At 53.1% G+C, this 17902-nt stretch overlaps 1 protein-coding gene across 3 annotated transcripts in view; it reads right to left on the bottom strand.

The window, feature by feature from the left end:
• Window positions 1-17902, bottom strand: part of MROH7 (maestro heat like repeat family member 7) — an 82105-nt gene that overhangs the window by 22123 nt on the left and 42080 nt on the right. For 2 of the 3 annotated variants that reach the window (XM_058303521.2, XM_058303522.2), the window contains exons 4-14: window positions 16383-16456; window positions 13685-13768; window positions 12639-12718; window positions 12260-12389; window positions 10292-10387; window positions 9705-9809; window positions 9360-9495; window positions 6343-6455; window positions 5826-6002; window positions 5240-5394; window positions 2910-3048 (exon numbers count right to left, since the gene is read on the bottom strand). In XM_058303521.2, coding sequence (XP_058159504.1) covers window positions 2910-3048; window positions 5240-5394; window positions 5826-6002; window positions 6343-6455; window positions 9360-9495; window positions 9705-9809; window positions 10292-10387; window positions 12260-12389; window positions 12639-12718; window positions 13685-13768; window positions 16383-16456 — 1289 coding nt within the window. Of the gene's footprint in view, window positions 1-2909; window positions 3049-5239; window positions 5395-5825; window positions 6003-6342; window positions 6456-9359; window positions 9496-9704; window positions 9810-10291; window positions 10388-12259; window positions 12390-12638; window positions 12719-13665; window positions 13769-16382; window positions 16457-17902 lie in introns of those variants that run through there. The other variant, XM_058303523.1, reaches the window with a different exon arrangement.

Here is a 17902-nt window from a genome sequence, read left to right on the forward strand (position 1 = left end):
CAAACAGGATAAACCCAAATAGACCAACACTGTGACAAATAATGAAACTGTCAAATGCCAAAGATAAAGAGTGAATTCTGAAAGCCACAAGAGAGAAGCAACATGTCACATACAAGGGAGTCTCATAAGATTAAGTGCCAATTTCTCATCAGAAACCATGGAGGCAAGAAGGCGGCGGGATGGCATATTTAAAGTGCTGAAACCAAAAAATTGCAACTCAAGAATTCTATATCCGGAAAACCTATCTTTCAAACATGAGGGAGAGATTAAGGCATTCCCAGATAAACAAAAACTGAGGGAGTTTTTCACCTAGACCAGCCCTATAATAGATGCAAAAGAAAATTCTGAAGGTTAAAAGGAAAAGACAATAGACAACAGATTGAAGCCACATGAAGAAATAAAGATCTCTGGTAATGATGACTATACAGGAAATATTGGAGAATATGCAAGATCACAGAGTAGCTGGCAGGAGGCAAGGGAAATGGGGAGTTAATCCATAATGGGTACAGGGTTTTGGGGGGGGAGATGGGAAAGATTAGTAGTGGAAGACGGTGAGCATACTGTAACATCTGTGAATGTGATTACTCCCAGTGAATGGTGTGCTTATGAATGGTTGAGATGGGAAAGCTTATGTTGTATATTGATCCCACACTTAAAAAAACAAAAACTAAACTAAAAAGACCATGACAATTAAATGCAGTACGTGATCCTGGCCAGGATCTAACGAGGGAGGAACAAATGTTCTAAAGGGCTTTATTGGGATATAAGAAAAAAATTGCAATATTAACTGTAAGCTTTATATCAATGTTGAATATCTTAAACTTGGTAACTGCACTTAAGGTGGTTATATAAGTGAATATCCTTGTTCTTAGGAAATGCACATGGCAGTATTATGTGTTTAAGGAGCATAATGTATAAAACCTTCTCTCAAGTGTTCAGAAAATGAATGGGTAGATAGATAGATAGGATGATATATGGATTGGTAGATGGATAGATAGAATATATAGCAAATGTGGTCAATGTTATAATTGGTGGATCAGAGTATCTGGAGGGGGGGATAGGGGTATGTTGGAGTTGTCTTTATGGAGCTTGTAGTATTTTTGCAACTGTCCTATAAGTTTGAAAGTATTTCAAAATAAAAAGTTTAAAAAAAAGGCATGAGTAAGTACTAACCCGTGATTGCACTAACGCATGCTGATTGAGGGAGAAATGAATGAATGCCCAAGTCAGGGAGGAATGAGTGCTGGGGCCTTAGTCACAGAACTCGGTGCTGGGGAAAGAGGCAGAGAGAGCCCGTGCTGAAGCAGGGAATCTGGAGGCCGGAGAGCTGGGCTGGTCTTGACACCACCACTTGCTGTGAACTTGGACATGACATGGACCATCTCTGAGCAGTAATACCTTCCTCTGTAAATGGGATAATACCTTCCTCCTCCTCGGTCCATTATATATTTATTTGCTTCCTCCCACCAGAGTGTTGTGCTCTCTGCAAAATCTCCAGAACCTATTGAATAAATAGGTCATTCCAACAAAAATGTTTTGAGTGCCTGCTAAGTACCTAGTGTATGCTAAGCATTGGGATTTCGCAGTAAGCAAAACGGGAACAGGCACAGTCCTCATGCATCTCATGGGTTAATCAAATGGTCCCCACATGAGAGTCAAATTGCAACTGGGGTAAATTTGCCCAAGGTGAATTCTGTGCCATGGGAAAATATAATATGCAGATTTGACCCGGTCAGAGAGATCAGGGAGGGCTTCTCTGAGGAGGTGATGCTTGAGTCGAGAGTTGAGGGATGAGTAGGAGCTGATTAGGTGGAAAGCCTCCTAGGCAGAGGGAACAGCATGTGTGAAAGTCCTATGGCAGGAGGGAGTGGAGCAGACATGACCAAGACCAGGGAGGCTGGAGCCAAGCAAGCATGAGGGAGTGTGGTGAGCACAGTGAGGGGTGCAGGGCCTTGCAGCACGGGTGCGAGTGCTGTGTGACTCTCCAGGGCAATGGGAAGCCATGGGGGGGGGGGGCGGGGCAGGGTGAGTAGAGGAGGTGTGAGATTCTCAAAGAATTTCTAGCTGCAGTGCAGACTGGAGGGTAAGTGTGGAAGCAGGGAAGGGAGCGAGGAACAGGGAAGCAGGGAGATGAGTGAGGAACAGATGCAGCCCAGCTGCTTGGACCAGGGCGGTGGTGGCAGAGGCAAAGAGAAATCCATCTCTCAGCCCACTCTCCTCAGCACCTGCAGTCTGGGCCACCTCTTCCCTCTGTGCTCACAGGGTGCCATGTGGTGCACTTTATGGTATGAGCCCTTGAACCTTGCATTAACTTCCTGGCTCTGAGCCTGGTGGCGAGAAGCACTTAAACTTTTGGTGTTGCCTCAATAAATGCAATGCGTTATCTCATTTAATCTTCACGGCTGCCAGATGAAGCACATGTTATTATTCCCGTTTACAGGTGCAGAAACTGAGCCTCAGAGAGGTGGAGTGACTTGCCCAGGTCACAGCCGAGGAACGCGGGCCAAGCCGGGACTCAGCCTTGGGCGGTCTGTCACCTAAGTAGCATTCCAGTTACTGTCCAGCAGACGGGAAACAAGAGCCCAGAGACGCGTGTGCGCAGCTGGTCACCTTGGAGCAGGGACGTAGAAGCCGGGTGTGCAGTGCTCAGCAGAGGGAGATGCGGCGAGGGGGAGGGCAGGGAGGTAAGGGGGAGGGGCGGCGAGGGGGGAGGGCAGGGAGGGGGAGGGGCGGTGAGGGGGAGGGCAGGGAGGTAAGGGGGAGGGGCAATGAGGGGGAGGACAGGGACGTGAGGGGGAGGGGCGGGGGAGGGGGAGGGCAGGAGGGAGGGGCGGTGGGGGGAGGGCAAGGAGGGCAGGGGGCGGTGAGGGGGAGGGCAGGGACGTCAGGGGGGAGGGGCGGGTGCTCACAGCCAGCGGCACGATGGAGGCGCGGCCCTTCTTGGTGACTGGCTTCTCCTTCAGGCTGGTCAGGAGCAGATCCAGGAGGTCTCGGACGTCGCAGCTGGGCTTGCGCAGGATCAGCTGCCGCCACATCTCCGCTCCGTTGCTGAGAGGCAAGGGCGGGGTGGTTAGCGGGGGCGGCGGGAGCAACTCTGCCCGCACGCGATATGGGGAGTGTGGGGGAGGAAGGTGCCACTGAAGGTACGTGGGAAGCAGGCACTCAACCACCGACCTACATCCATTCCCCAGGGTGAACAATTTTTGAAAACCCTTTTTCCCAGGTCTCATGCCAGGTGATTTACATACAGCTTATTACTTCAGCAAATATTTATCGAGCATCTGCTCTATGCCAGGCACGAGCCCAAATCTCTGGGGAGACACATGTGAACAAGATAGTCAGGGTCACAGAAGGTGGGTGTTGTTACTCCCATTGTACAGATGCGGAAGTGAGGCTGAGAGGTGAAATCACTCGACCCAGACAATATAGCTAATGAGCGATTTGAACAGGGCTGTTGTCTCCAAAATCTGTGCTCTTTCCTTCCCACCAAGGAGCAAGAATCAAGGCAGGTGACTGCTCCGGCGCCTGGATCTTGCACTCGTCACCTGATACCAGGGAGCACTGGGTCCTGCCGTTCGGAAGGCAGAATACCAGGCCTGAGAAGGGCTGCCTGCCAGAGCCCACAGCAGACGGGGCAGTCCCCCCAGGGCAAATCAAGAGTCCTGCCTGACAGCCAGTGTGGTAAAGGGTTAACAAAAACCTTTTCCCCTTCTGCATGAGCATTTGAACCTTGCATTAACTTCCTAGCTCTGTTCCCCTGGAAACCTGATAAAGATAGTATGTCAACTATGTTGCTAGGCAACATTGCTTATGGTAAAAATGACCTGATTGGTAAATTGCTTCTGGGCAGGGAAAAACTATAAATTAACTCTAAGAACCAGGTGGGGACACTAGAGCACTAAGCTTCCCAGAGTGCAGGGACTCATAACTGGGCTTGTCGCTGGGCCCCTTGGAAGGGAAGCCTGCGGGGTCTCATTATAAGAGACAGTGGTTTCCATGTGGCCTGAGCCAGGCCAGCTGCTGCACCACTCAGTGAGTCGCATTCCCTTGCACCTGAGCTTCCCCCTAGGTGGCCCGAGAGCCCAGCTCCTGGACGCAGGGCCCAGGCTAGGGTGAGGAGAGTGAGGCACCTGGGGTGCAAAATTTAAGGAGGCCCTCACTGTCGGGCTCATACCAGTGAGGGCCTCCTTCAGTTTAGCTCCTAGTTCGCCTCGCTTGCCTCACCCCAGTCCCGGCCCTGTCCGGACTGCTGCATGGTTTGCTGGGAGGACTCCTGCAAAGAGAGGCCCTAACACTTCCCTGTCCTCTATCCCGAGGGCTTCTGCTGTCACGTGTGGCCCATGGTGGCCTTGCAGGTCTGACCCTTTAGGCAGACCCAAGAAGAAGTCCACCGCCGATGGGCAGCACAGCCAGGAAGGGTTAAGTTCTTCCAGAAGGGAGGACTGGGACGGGTCAGCCTGCTCACCGTCCTAAAGCTTCTTGGTTTCTATGAATGTCAACAGCTCTCCTTTTCAGTAGCACAGCCCCCATTGGCACAGCTCTGCATGGTTCTTTGACATTTACACTCAAACAGCCATCATAAATGTGTGTCATCGCTCTGCATTTTATTCATTCAGATGTGTGGTGGCATTTCCCGGGCTGCCAGGCCCGGGAGCTCGCTGTCTGGCCACGCCCCCTCTGCCTATCTGCTCTGAAGGCCACAAGCAGGAAGCACCTTCCCACACAGGCCCAGGCCCCAGCTGGCCCTCAGTACAGCGGACTGCTACTTGTCACATCCACCCTTCCTGGGTGAGAATGCAGGGATTATTTCCTCCTTTTGTCTATGGGGGAAAACTGGAGCCCAGAGAGGGCAAGCATGTTCCCCAAGACCACCCAGCAGATGGAGGCAGAGTCCAGACCAACACTCAGGCCTGCTTTCTAATGCCTCATTAAAGAACTCTGGGCTTGGAGTCCGTCAGGCCTGAGTTGGGGTCCAGCTTCTGGGGCTCACTCGCTGGGTACCTAGGGAAGGGACTTCCCTGAGCCTCAGTTTCCTCAGGAGTAGAAGGGGGCTGTGGTGAGGATCAGGAATGCACTTGTTGCCCGCACGGGGCCTGGCACCCAGCAGTTGCTTGTGCCGTGCTTGGCCGTGATCACCAGCACCGCTGGCCATGGACGGGTCCAGCTGGGAGGGCAAGGGGCTTCCCGGGGAGCAGAGGCGGGCTTCAGGCCGGGGGGGCTGCTTCAACCTGCTTGGTACCTGTCCAGCGGGAGGGGGCACATGAGCAGGGCCACCACCACTTCCGTCATGAAGGAGCTGGCCAGGAGGGAGACGGGCAGCAGGGCCACCTCGCGGGCCCGCGGCTCCTGGATGTGGCTCAGCTGCACGTAGATGCCCTGCATGATTTCTGGGATCTGGGGCACAGCCGGGGCAGGCCGTGAGCAGCGGGGAGGCAGATCAGCGGAAGGGAGAGGCCAAGGGAGGAGTGGGGGAGGGGCTTGGGGGAGGAAGGGAGGGGGTGACGAGGGGAGAGGTGGGAGCCCAGGAGAGAAATGGGGAGAGAGGCACGCAGAGCACCTGCTTCTTCCGGGGACAGCCAGCTTGTCTTTGCTGCCCTCCCCCCTCCCTCCCCCTCCATCTGTTTGCGTGGTCTCAGAGCAAGAAAGAACCTACAGGCTAGGAGCTCCCAGCCCACAGCCACCCCACCCGACCCCACCCATCCGGCCCCAGGGCTTGGAGGGGTTCCAGCTGCCACCCCCGCCCCAGTCAGGCAGTGGTGAGCAGGCCCTGGGGGTCTCCCTAGCTCTAGCTGACAGCCCAGCTCCCTGCCCCCAGGGGCCCTTACCACCTCCAGTGCCCTGTGCCTGTACCACTCCAGCACCGAGCTGAGCGTGACCTCGGAGGCCAGCTGCATCATCTCCCCCGAGTCCTTTCTGTGAGCCTCTGAGCCACCCTTCAGCCCTTCCAGGGCTGCCAGCAGCAAGTCCTTTACCTGCTGGGGCCCCAGGAAGTCTCCAAATTCCTGAAACAAAGGTGCGGACGTACGACGCACATGCACACACCTGAAGCACCAGCCCAGGCGCACACAGAGGCACCCCAAACAGACTTGGTGAATCCGTGGGGGGTGGAGGGGTGGGAAGCCTGCAAAACGCAGGGTCCTGGGCCCCAGCACCAGGTGACAAGCCTTAGGAACAGTGAAGCCATGACCCACCTGCCGCGGCCCAGACCAGAGGAGGAGGGGGCCCTCGGGAGGGAAAGGGGGGGATTTGTTTAGATGAATGGAGAGGAGAGGGCATTTGGGGTGGGGGCAGAGCTGCCTCTCCACTGCCCCCTGTCCCCCCGGAAGGCCCACGGGCAGTCACCGCAATCACGCGCAGGATGTTCTGGCAGGGGCTGACAGGGTTGTAGGGCCCCAGGAAACGCTTGTTGCTCTCATAGAGCTCCTTCTTGTTGGGCTCTTCCTTATCTCTGGCTCCTGCAAGAAGAGAATCTTCTCAGGGAGGGCTGGCCACCCTTTTTTAAAAAAAAATTAACTTATGAAACATAAATGTAGGAAATACAGTAAGTAACCAGCTCGATAACTGTTCACATGGGGACACACCCATGTAGCCAGCACCCAGATCAAGACGCCCAGAAACCCTCTCCAGACCCCTGTCCAGCCACGCCCCCCTGCCCTGCCCTGGGTAACCACTGTCCTGATTCAAAGCCCGTAAATTAGATTGTTAGCTTTTGAACTTTATATAAATGGGCTCATACAATATGTTATCCTTTATGTCTGTCTCCTTTCACTCAACCTGGGGTAAAATTCACCCACGCCATCGCACACAACCTAAGTTCACTCATTCTCAGTGCTGTATGATTTTCCATGGTATGAGTATACCACAATTTCTTTATCTGTTCTCCTTTTGATGGACACTTGGGTTGTTTCCAGCTATTCTAAGCAGTGCTGTCATGAATATTCTATTATACATGTACTCCATAAAAGACATGTTCAAATCTTAATCTGCATTTCTGCGGGGTGTGAACCCGTTTGTAAATAGGTCCTTTTGAAGGTATTATTAGTTAAGGTATGGCCAAGTTGAATCAGAATGTATCTTAACACATATGACTGGAGGCCTTATAAAGAGAGGAAATCCAGATACTATCAGTCAGAAACAGATGCCAGAAACCAGAAGAAGCCAGAGAGGAGAGAGGACACCAGAATGCTACAAACTCTGGGAGAAAGTAAGCCCTGCTAATACTTGGTGTTGGACTTCTAGACTTCAAAGCTTGAGGCAATAAATCCCTGCTGTTTAAGTCAAACCTTTGTCCGGTGTTTGTCATAGCAGTCCTGGCTAACTAAGGCAGCTCACGGTCAGCTTCAGGAGCTACTGCCTGTGGTGGATTGAATGGTGAACCCCAGTTTGGACGTGTTCATGGTCTTGGTCGGCATTCTGGTGGGTGTGGACCTGTTGTAAATAAGAGCTCTTCAAGATGTCACTCAGGGAAGCAGATGCAGCTCAAGCAATTGGGCTCCTGTCTACCATATAGCAGGTCCAGGGTTCAATACCCAGGGCCTCCTGGTGAAGGCAAGCTGGCCTACGCAGAGTGCTGCCCTGTGCAAGGAGTGCTGCCCCAGGCAGGAATACTGGTCCACGGGGAGAGCTGATGCAGCAAGATGATGCAACGAAAAGATACACAGAGGGGAGACAATAAGAGAGGCAACAGACCAGGGAGCTGAGGTGCCACAAGAGAATGATCACCCCTCTCCCACTCCAGAAGGTCCCAGGATTGGTTCCCAGAGCCAGCTAATGAGAATACAAGCAGACACAGAAGAACACACAGTGAATGGACGCAGAGAGCAGACAATGGGGGGGGGGGGAGGGGGGATAAATAAATAAACTTCAGTTAAAGTGTGGCCCATCTAGATCAAGTTGGATTTTTAATCTGGATTACCAGAGTCTTTTATAAATAGAGTGTAAATCAGACAGAAACCACAGGGAGCCTCCAGAAGCTGGAAGTCAGGAGAACCCGGAAGAGAAGCCAACAGAAGCTGCCACGTGCATTACTATGTGACAGAAAAGCCAAGAACCAAGGATCAGGAGCAGCCAGTCCCAGGATGCCACAGTCTTCAGGAAGAAAGCATTGCTATGTTGACACCTTGGTTTCTGACATCAGCCAACCCTTTTTTTTTTTTGGTATTTGTGATTGCAGCAGAGAAACTAAAACCAAAAGACTTTTCTATAGTAGGGAACCAATTACTCTCCCACTAGGAGCATATGAGAGTTCCAATGGCTCTGTGTCCTTACTAGCATGTGATATTGTCTGGTGGTTTTTTTTCATTTTTACATTTCTGGTGGTATGTGGGTACTTCTTTTAAATTGTAACTCTCCTACCACAAGGCACCCTCGATCCCCCTTGTCTGCTTTTTTTTTTCTTTAGCTCTTATATCTGACTTAATGTGTATATATTGTTTATTTTGTTCATTGTCTGTCTTCTACCAACAAGAATGCAAGCTCAATGAAAAAGATTGTTTAGTTAATCTTTCTTTGCTAATGTGTCCTAGTGCCTAGAATAGAACCTGTTACATAGTGGCTCCATATTTTCTGCTGAAGGAAACACTTTGAGACACATCTCCTGAGCCCTTACTAGGCCTACGCTGAGTCCTACCTGGATCTCCTCAGAGACATGAGCACAAGAAAAGGCCATCAAGATAGAGCGACCAGAAGGGCCAAGTGTGGAGGTTGTTAGAAAAGTGAAAGACCTTGAGATCTGGAGTCAGTAAGTCTAGGTTTGAATCCTGGTTCTACAGTATGGGTTTGGCCTAGGGTTGCCAGATAAAATATAAGGGACATCCAGCCCTTATCACGTCACCAGCTCCCTGAACCCAAATCTAGGAATGTTCTCCCAGCTACAGGTTTTACCCACTCCAGATTCTAAGACCTGGTCTTTGCTCACTTATCATTCATAAATTTTTATATTCACTGAGCCTCTACCACATGCCAGTCTCAGGGCTAGGCATTGGGAATACAGCTGTGAATAAGACACAGCCCAATCTTGCCCTCAATGGGGTAATTGTTTTGTGAAGAAAACATGCCGTTAGGGCTATCGTGTCTGGGTATACATGATGCCATGGAAATGTAAAGCTGAGAGTCACAGATTAAGCTTGGAAAGATGATAATGGTTCAGGAAAAAGAAGGGTTGCTTGAACCAAAACAGGTTTGTGTCTAGCCTCTGTCCCCTGGCTCTGTGGGGATTAAGGCTTCATAGTAGTTTCCCCAGACCTAATCTGATTCTTATCCTGGTCTCCCCCATATCCCACCCAGCCTGCCTTGTCCCCAATTCCACAGCTGAGCTTTGCTTAGAAGCCTTGCTTCAGAGGCTCTCCAACAAGGCTTACGCTTTTGGAGCTCCAGGATGGTGTAGAGGATGGTGATGCCATCCAAAGCTTCCCGGCCAATCTCCTCATCAGGATCCCCGATGCGAAGGATGAGCCTCCCCAGCAGTAGCCCCAGCGTTGGGAACCCCGAGGACATCTGTTTGTGTCAGAATCTTAGAGATTAAGTCATGTAGGTTCAATAATGCTATACAGTAAATGGTGAACAGAGCTGGATGGTCTGGCCCTGATATCGGAGCCCTGTAAGGATGATTAGAACCACCTGGGAATCCCTGGACGGATTAACAGTCTCCCTCAGAGCTGGGAAGATTCCCTCTAGGAGTGACTACCCCTGCCAAGACTACTCACAAAGAAGGGCAGGGTCAGAAGCGTGTGGTTCAACAAGGAGACATTGCTGTTCACAGCCCGTGCTCGCTCATGAGCCTTCCCAGAATTCATCCAGGGTCCCAGGGGCTGTGAAGACAAGGGCAGGACTTAGAGCTGCATACCAGATGCCATCCGCTACTGCCCAGGGTGTGCAGGCCATTCTTTGCCAATCAGCAGTAAGCTTCTAGGGAGGACATGAGGACTGGGGAGGCTCATCCTTCCACAGCCCATGTCTACTCGGAGCTTAGGAAGGGACAGGATCCAGAAGCTGAGAATAGGGCTGATAGGAGAGAAGAAGGGGGTCAATGAAGCGAGAAACGAAAGGAGAGTCATGAAGACAGAAGAGAGGTTCAGGAACAAGAATGGAGAGAATGAGGAAATGGGATGGCTATAGCAGAAGGGTAGAGGATAGGGAGACAGTAAAGGGGCACAGGGTAAGGACAGAGCCTGAAAGAGGGACAGAGAGGCAGAACACTGTCACAAGATGACATCCTGAAGTCAAATCACTGCTTCCTGGGCTCAGCCCCCCATTGCTCCTGAGCCAGTTCCCCTCATCTCTCCCCCGGTACCTCCAGGATGCTCTTCAGCCCAGCAGGAGTGGGGTCCTCAATAAAGAGGGCGTTGAGCAGTGTCTGCAGGGCGTCCAGGGTCTGGTGGTAAAGTGTCTGTGGGCAGGAGGAGGGCCGAGTCACTAAGGGGCTCTGGAGCAGACCCCAGTCCCATGCAACTCCCAGTGTGGGCCGGGATGGGGGGTCACCTGGACCCGGGAGAGCTGCTTTCTGGTCCTACCTCTGAGCTAACTCGAGAGTGACAATGGCAAATTACTTTCCCTCCATGGATTGCAGTTCTGCAATTTGCAAATTGGTAATGATTACCTCTGCCCTTCATACTTTCAAGGGACAGCGGAGCAGAGACCCAGTGTTTACTGAGAATCTCCCATGGGCCAGGTGAGTGCCTGGTGCCTTGTACGGCCATATCACTTTGTCCTCAAATTGTTTTTCATATTTTACAAATGAGGAGACATTTGCACAAGGTCACATAGCAGGGAAGTTGTGAAGAACCAATGAGAGGATAGGTGGGTAAGTGCCCTAGAATTATAAGAGCTAGATAAAAGGGGGTAGGGGGTCTGATTTTTTTTTTTTTAATTGCTACTCCTAGACTCAAAGAGATTTCCCAAATTGGCCTCTTAAGGAAGCCACCCCGCCTCTGCCCAGGTTCCTCATCCTGTTGGTCACACCACAGTCCTCGGATTGTCTTGTGAAGGTGCACCACACATCCACAAGCCAGGGCAGTGGCTTTGAGCCACTCTGGAAAGATCCTCTCTTTTCTGCCTCCCCTCTTCCGGCCAGCTCCCCCCAAATCTCTCCTCCATGTTCTCATTGTCCAGGCTTGCTGAGTCTGCACACGTCCAGGAGCGGTGGTCCTCAGAGTTACACCACAACCATCAAGCAAACCTCTGAAGCCACCTACCTCCTCCTTCCCGCCCATCTGCTGCCCATCACTGTGTGGCACTGCCCTCTGCTGGCAAGGCTTGGTACTACGTGAGGGCTGCCCCACTCTTCTCACCCAGCAAGGATTCCCCAACTTCCCTTTGGTATCTCAGTACAGCACCCCTGGGACCCAGAGCCCCCCTGCTGCCACGTGATCTGACTCCCATTTGCTTTCCAGCCTCACTTCCCAACACTCTCCTAACCCTCTGTGCTCCAACCACACAGCCTTCTTGCCATCTTGCAAGCAGAGGCTATTCCCTCAGCCTGTAATTTTCCTCCTTCCACCACTGCCTTCAGCCATTCAACTCTTTACCCTCTCAACTCTGTCACCACGACCCCTCAGGGAAGCCTTCCCTGGCCCCCATCTAGGCCAAGACCCCACATTCCAGGCTCTTTGCAGCACCAGGTACTTCTTGTTTGCCGCAATTAGCACTGTTACAATTTTGCCTTCATCTCTATGAGTCTTCGATAATGCCGGACTTCCCCCACGCACCTCCCCTCCCCGCCTGCAAGACCCTGCCTTGAGTTTGGCATGGAGCAGTCAGTTAACATTTGCTGAGCCAAAGAATGAATGACTGTGCCTCACCTGGAGCTGAAGTCCCTCTCCTTAACCTTTCCCGCTGACCCTAGCTCTCCTCTCAGCCCACACTGAGGCCACCTCTGGCGCCCCCTTCCGGCATAGTCCTCCGCCCTTCTGGGATAGTCCTTCGTCCTTCTGGGATAGTCTGAGGGCGCTCGCCTGCGCCCGCCCAGCTTCTGCTCCGGCTCCGGTCTCTCCTCGGGGTGGCCTGGTCCTCAGTCCCTCTCTCTCCTCAATCCCGGCCACCTCCTCTGGCCATGCCAACCTCTGCCCACCGCCCTCTCACAGCGCAGGGCCTGGAGGTGGTCAGGGCCCTCCACGCGAGGGATCTCTTGTCTGGAGGATTCTTCCACTCACCGAGTATTTATTAAGCGCCCAAGGCCACACGGCTGACGGCGAATGCGGGGCAGGCGAAGGGCCACGCCGGCCTCCTGGAGAGCCCTTTGCACACCCGAGCGCTCTCTCACCTGGATGTCCTCAGCCTTCGCCTCGTCTTTCTCCTGCATGGCCTGCACCGAGGGCAGGGAGAACACGCTCCTCACACAGGTGTTCACCAGCTCTGACTTCTCCCGCACGCCCAGAACCGGCTGGGTGTAGCTGGGGAAGAGAGAAAGGCGCCGTGGGAGGGAGGCCGCGAGGCGCAGGACGCGGGCCGGGAGGTGGGGGCCTGCCGGGGCCCGGGGTGCCTGAGAGGCAGACGCCACAGAAGGACACGGCGGGTGAGGGGGGAAGGGGGGTGTGGAGGCCAAGCTGGGCAAGGGGAGAGGAAAGACACAGGAGTGGAGGGGGCACAGCTGGAGAGGGGTGGGAGGAGGGAGCTGGGCGGAGGGAAGGGGCCGTGGACACCTTAGCTGCGTCAGGGTCTCCATGGCCTGCCTGCGGACGGAGCTCAAGAGGGAATCCAGTGGCTCCTCCTGGATCTGCCTCTAGAGCGGGGACCACGGAGGGATGGATGAGGGATACAGGGCCTCTCCAGACTGCCAGGGTGAGGCCCCCTGCACAGGCACCAGGTCACAGCAGCCTCCCAGCCCCCCAGCCTGGGCAGAACCGCCCCCCCCCCCCCCCCCCCCGCCCGCTCCATGCCCTGCCCAGCCTCCCAGGTTGGAGAACTGGCCCACTCCTCAAACCCAGTCCTGAGCCCTTGCTTCAAGGCCCCCCAAGACACACACCCACCCTGCCCAGCTGCACCCCACCCATAGGGCTCAACAAGAATATTTTCAGCAGCCTTTTGGTGGGGAGGCACGTTTAAATCATGGACTGGCCCAAACCAAAATGCATCATGCATGGCCCTTGAAAGACATCTAGTTGAGTTTCTTTCAAACGTTCTTCTAATTACTTCTTATTCTCGCTTTGATCTAGCACCAGCACACAGCGGGTGCTCAGTAAATATTAGTTAAATGACGGTATGAAGGCAAGGGTTTTTTCCTCTCTCTTCCTTTAAGGTGCCCAAACCCAAACGTAATCTTGCAAACTTCAGTGGTTATCATTGCCCCAACTCGTTCTGGCAGATAACGAAGAAATGACTGCACTTAGCAAAATGGTGAGGAAACCCTGCGGAGCTACCCACCAGGAGGAATTTCTGGAGAAAGAATGCATTAAAGCATAATAACCACCCCCAGTTAACTACCCATTGGGTTGTATCCTCCCAACAACCCCGTGACCCAGGCACTGTCACCCTCAGTTGCAAGATGAGAAGGGGAGGCTCGAGGAGGGAAGCGATTTGCCCAAGCTCGCTCAGGAAGTTAGAGGTGGAGCTGAGCCTCGAGTCCAGGCATCCTGCCTTATCATCCCGTCCTCTTCCCACCTCAGCCCCCCGTCTCATCAGGGGGCAGACTCGAGATTTCCACCCCCTCCCGACCCCAATGCCACAGACCCGCATGTGGCTCTCGCACCATCATCATCTTCATCATGATCTTCTTCTCTCCTTCTGGTTCCAGCAGAGCCTGGCTCTTCTGGAGGCTGATGACATTCTCAACCTTGGGATAGCAGAGGGCAAAGCCACAGGGTGAGAGCTGCACTGACCCCACTCCCCTGGGGTGGTGGAGGCACCACCCACAAACCACCCAACACATGCACACAAGCCATCAGCTTCAGCTCAGGAGAACGGAAAGCCACAAGAGGAACTTGGAGTAGGTGGATGTTTGAGAAGATCGCGGTGTCGGGGGGAGAGGTGGGATCATCCCTGAAAGTGAGCGTTTGGAAGTGAAACAGAGTCAGGGGCTGCATAGCATCCCCCTCCCCTCTGGTCAACAAAGGGGAGGAAGAGGCAGGAGCTGATAAGACAGGCAGTGTCCCAGCCTTCAACTAGAATCCCAGCCCTGGCATCATGCTTAATATCTAGGACGTGTTATTCAGGTTATGGCACCCCAGACCCGAGAGAGGGAACATGTTAGCTGATGTCCAGTTATCTGTTAGTTCCCATTATCTTAGGGCAGAAGCAGACAAAATAAACATGAAATAAAGAAGATAACTGCATATGTCAAGAAAACAATATGAAGGAAAGTGCGATAAAGACGGCCACAAGTTCTTTCCTGATTCCCCTATCAAAAGGTACAATCTACTTCCTTTCCCTTGAATCTGGCCTCATCTTACAACCTTGTTTGACCAATTGAATGCCGTAGAAGGCATGCTGCGCTGGTTCCTGGCCTACCCTTTAAGAGAACTGGCAGCTTCCGCTATTTTTCCCCTCTGGAACGCCATGCTGTAGGAAGCCCGGAAGAGCACAGGAAGTGATGAACGACAACGTGGAGAGAGGCCCTGGGAGACGAGGGGGCCTTTTGGATGGTCCAGCCCCCATGAGTGAGCTCAGTCGACATCTCGTGGAGCAGAAGAACCACCAAGCTGAGGCCAGTCAACCCTCAGAGTCCTGAGAAACAGGGCCCCTCCCATCCTTACTCCCCCAGCAGCCAGACTGATTTTTATGCTGCTGAGTCTGGGGTTGGTTTGTGAAACAGCAGTCAATAACGTGAATAGCGAGCGTGATGGTGGAGGGATGGCTAAGATGGCTAATTTAGACTGCATGGTCAGGGAAAGCCTCTCAGAGGAGCTAACATTTAGGCTGAGTCCTGAATGACATGGAAGAGCTAAATATGTGAAAAACTGGGGGGATGGTCTGCCTGTCTCTCCAAACTAGAATGCCACCCACTGTTGGATCCCTAGTGCCTGAAACTTGTTTTGCACATAGCAGAGATTCAAAACGGTGTTGAATGACTGAGGGACTCAGTGATGCCTCTTTGTGCAGGCACCATACTCAGGGCCGGGCACATGTTATCCAACGTAGGCTTTGGGGAAGTGGACTTGGTCCAATGGATAAGGCGTCTGCCTACCACATGGGAGGTCCGTGGTTCAAACCCTGGGCCTCCTTGACCCATGTGGAGCTGGCCCACGCGCAGTGCTGATGCGTGCAGGGAGTGCCCTGCCACGCAGGGGTGACCCCCATGTAAGGGACCCCACGCCCAAGGAGTGCACCCCGTAAGGAGAGCCGCCCAGTGCAAAAGAAAGTGCAGCCTGCCCAGGAATGGTGCCGCACACATGGAGAGCTGACACAACAAGATGACGCAACAAAAAGAAACACAGATTCCCAGTGCCGCTGATAAGGATAGAAGTGGTCACAGAAGCACACACAGCAAATGGACACAAAGAGCAGACAACCAGGGGCGGGGGGAAGGGGAGAGAAATAAATAAAAAATAACTCTTTTAAAAACAACAACAACAACATAGGCTTTGCTACAATGTTATTGCATCCATTTGAAGATGAGAAGAACACTCCTGGCGGAGGAAAGAGCAAGTGCAAAGGTCCTGAGACAGGGATGAGCTAGGCACGTGTGAGAAAGAGTCAGAAGGCCAGTGTAATAAGAGCGAGGTGGGCACAGAATAAGGACTGGTGCTTCCAAAATGCCAGGCCCCTTCTTGAGCCTGTCACCCTCCCTCCAGCCCCTGCCCTACACTGCCCTAGGGACTGGAGCTTGTCCTTCAAGCAGCCTGGAGACAGGGTCTCCTTCCCGCTGACCAAAATTCCTAGTACTGGCTGCACACCTGGGCTGCCCCGTGTCTCAGCCTGGTGGATTCCTGCCTCCAGACTCTGTCTACCTCCCGATCTCACCCACACTTCGTGGGTCACAGTTATGGCCACCAGCTTGTCCACGGCCCTCACCAAGGTGCGCCTCACCTGCCGGACTGCCCTACTCTGGCTTCTCTTACTGCGTGGCCAAGACCTTTGCTTTTCCTACTGCGTGGCCAAGACCTGGGTCGGGTATGATTATGTCCTGAAAAAGGCCATACCACCCCTGCCCCTTTCAGAACCTCTTGTACAGGTCACTCAGTTGTTCAAAAAACCTTTATTGGGCAACTTCTAGAAGCTTGGGATACAGCTGTGAACAGGTCAGACAAAATCCCTATCTTTATAGAGGTTATGTTTTAGTGGGGGAGACCGGCGATAGATAAGATGAAGAAGCAAAGTGAATATCGCATCAGGTAGTGATGAGTCCAGTGGAGAGGGAGAAGCTGGGCAGAGGAACGGGGAGGCTGGGGCTGGGGGTGGTCGTGGGGGACATGCGGGAGAGTCAGCTGGGGGCTGGGCAGGAGGCCTACCAGAGACTGTTGGCCTCCGTCCTCTTTCTTCGCCGGCACCTTCACCAGGCATGTGGCTACTTCACTGACGCCTCCTGCGTGTTACAGGTTCATAGAGAAGGAGAGGAGAGGGTAAGTAAAGGTAGCACACTCAGGGTGCCAACATCCCACCTCGCCTCCTGCCCAGGTTCCTCCCATCTCTAACCCCCGCAGCCAGAGTGAGCTGTGTAAGTCAGTGTAAATCAGCTCGTGCCACCTCCCCTCCCTAAAACCCTTCTGAGGGGCCCCGTTTTACTGAGCATAAAGCCGAAGTCCTCCCCAGGCCCGTCAAGCCCCTGCCTGACTAGCCCTCTCCTCCTCCCCACCTCCCCCACCTCCCCCACCTTATCTCTCGCTGCTCCCCCTGGGCCACCAGGCTGTGGCCACGCTGGCCTCCCTTAGTCCTGGGAATGCTTACCGCCTCAGGGCCTTTGCACAGGCCATTCTCACTCCCCTGCTACACCCCCTTGCCCAGCTAGGGGTCCCCTCCTTCAGGCCTCTGTTTGCCTGCGACGGCTCCCAGAGGCCTTCCCTGACGTCCAGGCTAAAGGAGGCCCTGTGAGTCCCTCGAGCATCATCCTGCTCTCTTTTGTCAGCAGGTATCATTTACAATTAAACATGGACTTGGTGTAGTAGATTCCCGCTGTTTGCCAGCCCCGATTACCTCACCCTTCCTTTGGTGAAGTAACCGCTCTCTTTCCTGGGGCTACCCCCTCCGTGAAGCTCGGTGTAGCTGAATTCCACGACCCCCATCCATCGTCCCTCTTCACGGAGAGGTGGGCCTGGAACCCCAGCCCGGCTAATCTGAGTGCCCTGGCCTGCAGCCACAGGGGTGGGTACTGGGCTGAGCAGGGCAGTAGAGCCTTTTTTGAGGGCTGAGGGGAACGTGAGGGAGAGCCTGTCTTTCTCCTTCTGAGACCCAGGTCATTAAGGCCAATGAAACGGGAAGTTCAGGTCCATCTTGGCCACCAGGGGCTGCCACCAAGGAATGGGGCCGAGAGGGAGAAAAGCGGAGATGAGAGTGAGAGAGATGGAGTCCTGATGGTTTTTAAATTTGGGGACCCAGCCCAGGGTAAGGTTAGATCTACTCCTGGACATTTTGTTACGTGAACCAATAAATTCCCTGTTTTGTTTAAGCAACTTTGGGTTGGATTTTTGTCCCTTACAACAAAAGGAGAACAACGTCATTGAGATGAAGAACCCCAACTTTATGGAGAGGGTCTCTTATAAGATTTGGTGGGCCCCGGGCTTTGTTTTCTAGTATGAGTCTTAAAATGTGAATCAGATCATGTCACCCCTTGCTTAAAACTCTTGAATATTTATTCAATTAACTATTTAATGCCCAGATACCTTTTCAAGGTACTGGAGAGTGAGCCAAAAATAAAACAGCTGTCGTGGAACTTACAGACTAGAAAGACATTAAATACTGGTGAGAATCAGGACCCCAAAGGGCTACACCTCCACTGTAAGGAGACTTGTTACACGCACACCCAAAGGGGATT

Source organism: Dasypus novemcinctus, chromosome 9, assembly GCF_030445035.2.
Source record: "Dasypus novemcinctus isolate mDasNov1 chromosome 9, mDasNov1.1.hap2, whole genome shotgun sequence".
Taxonomy (NCBI): domain Eukaryota; kingdom Metazoa; phylum Chordata; class Mammalia; order Cingulata; family Dasypodidae; genus Dasypus; species Dasypus novemcinctus.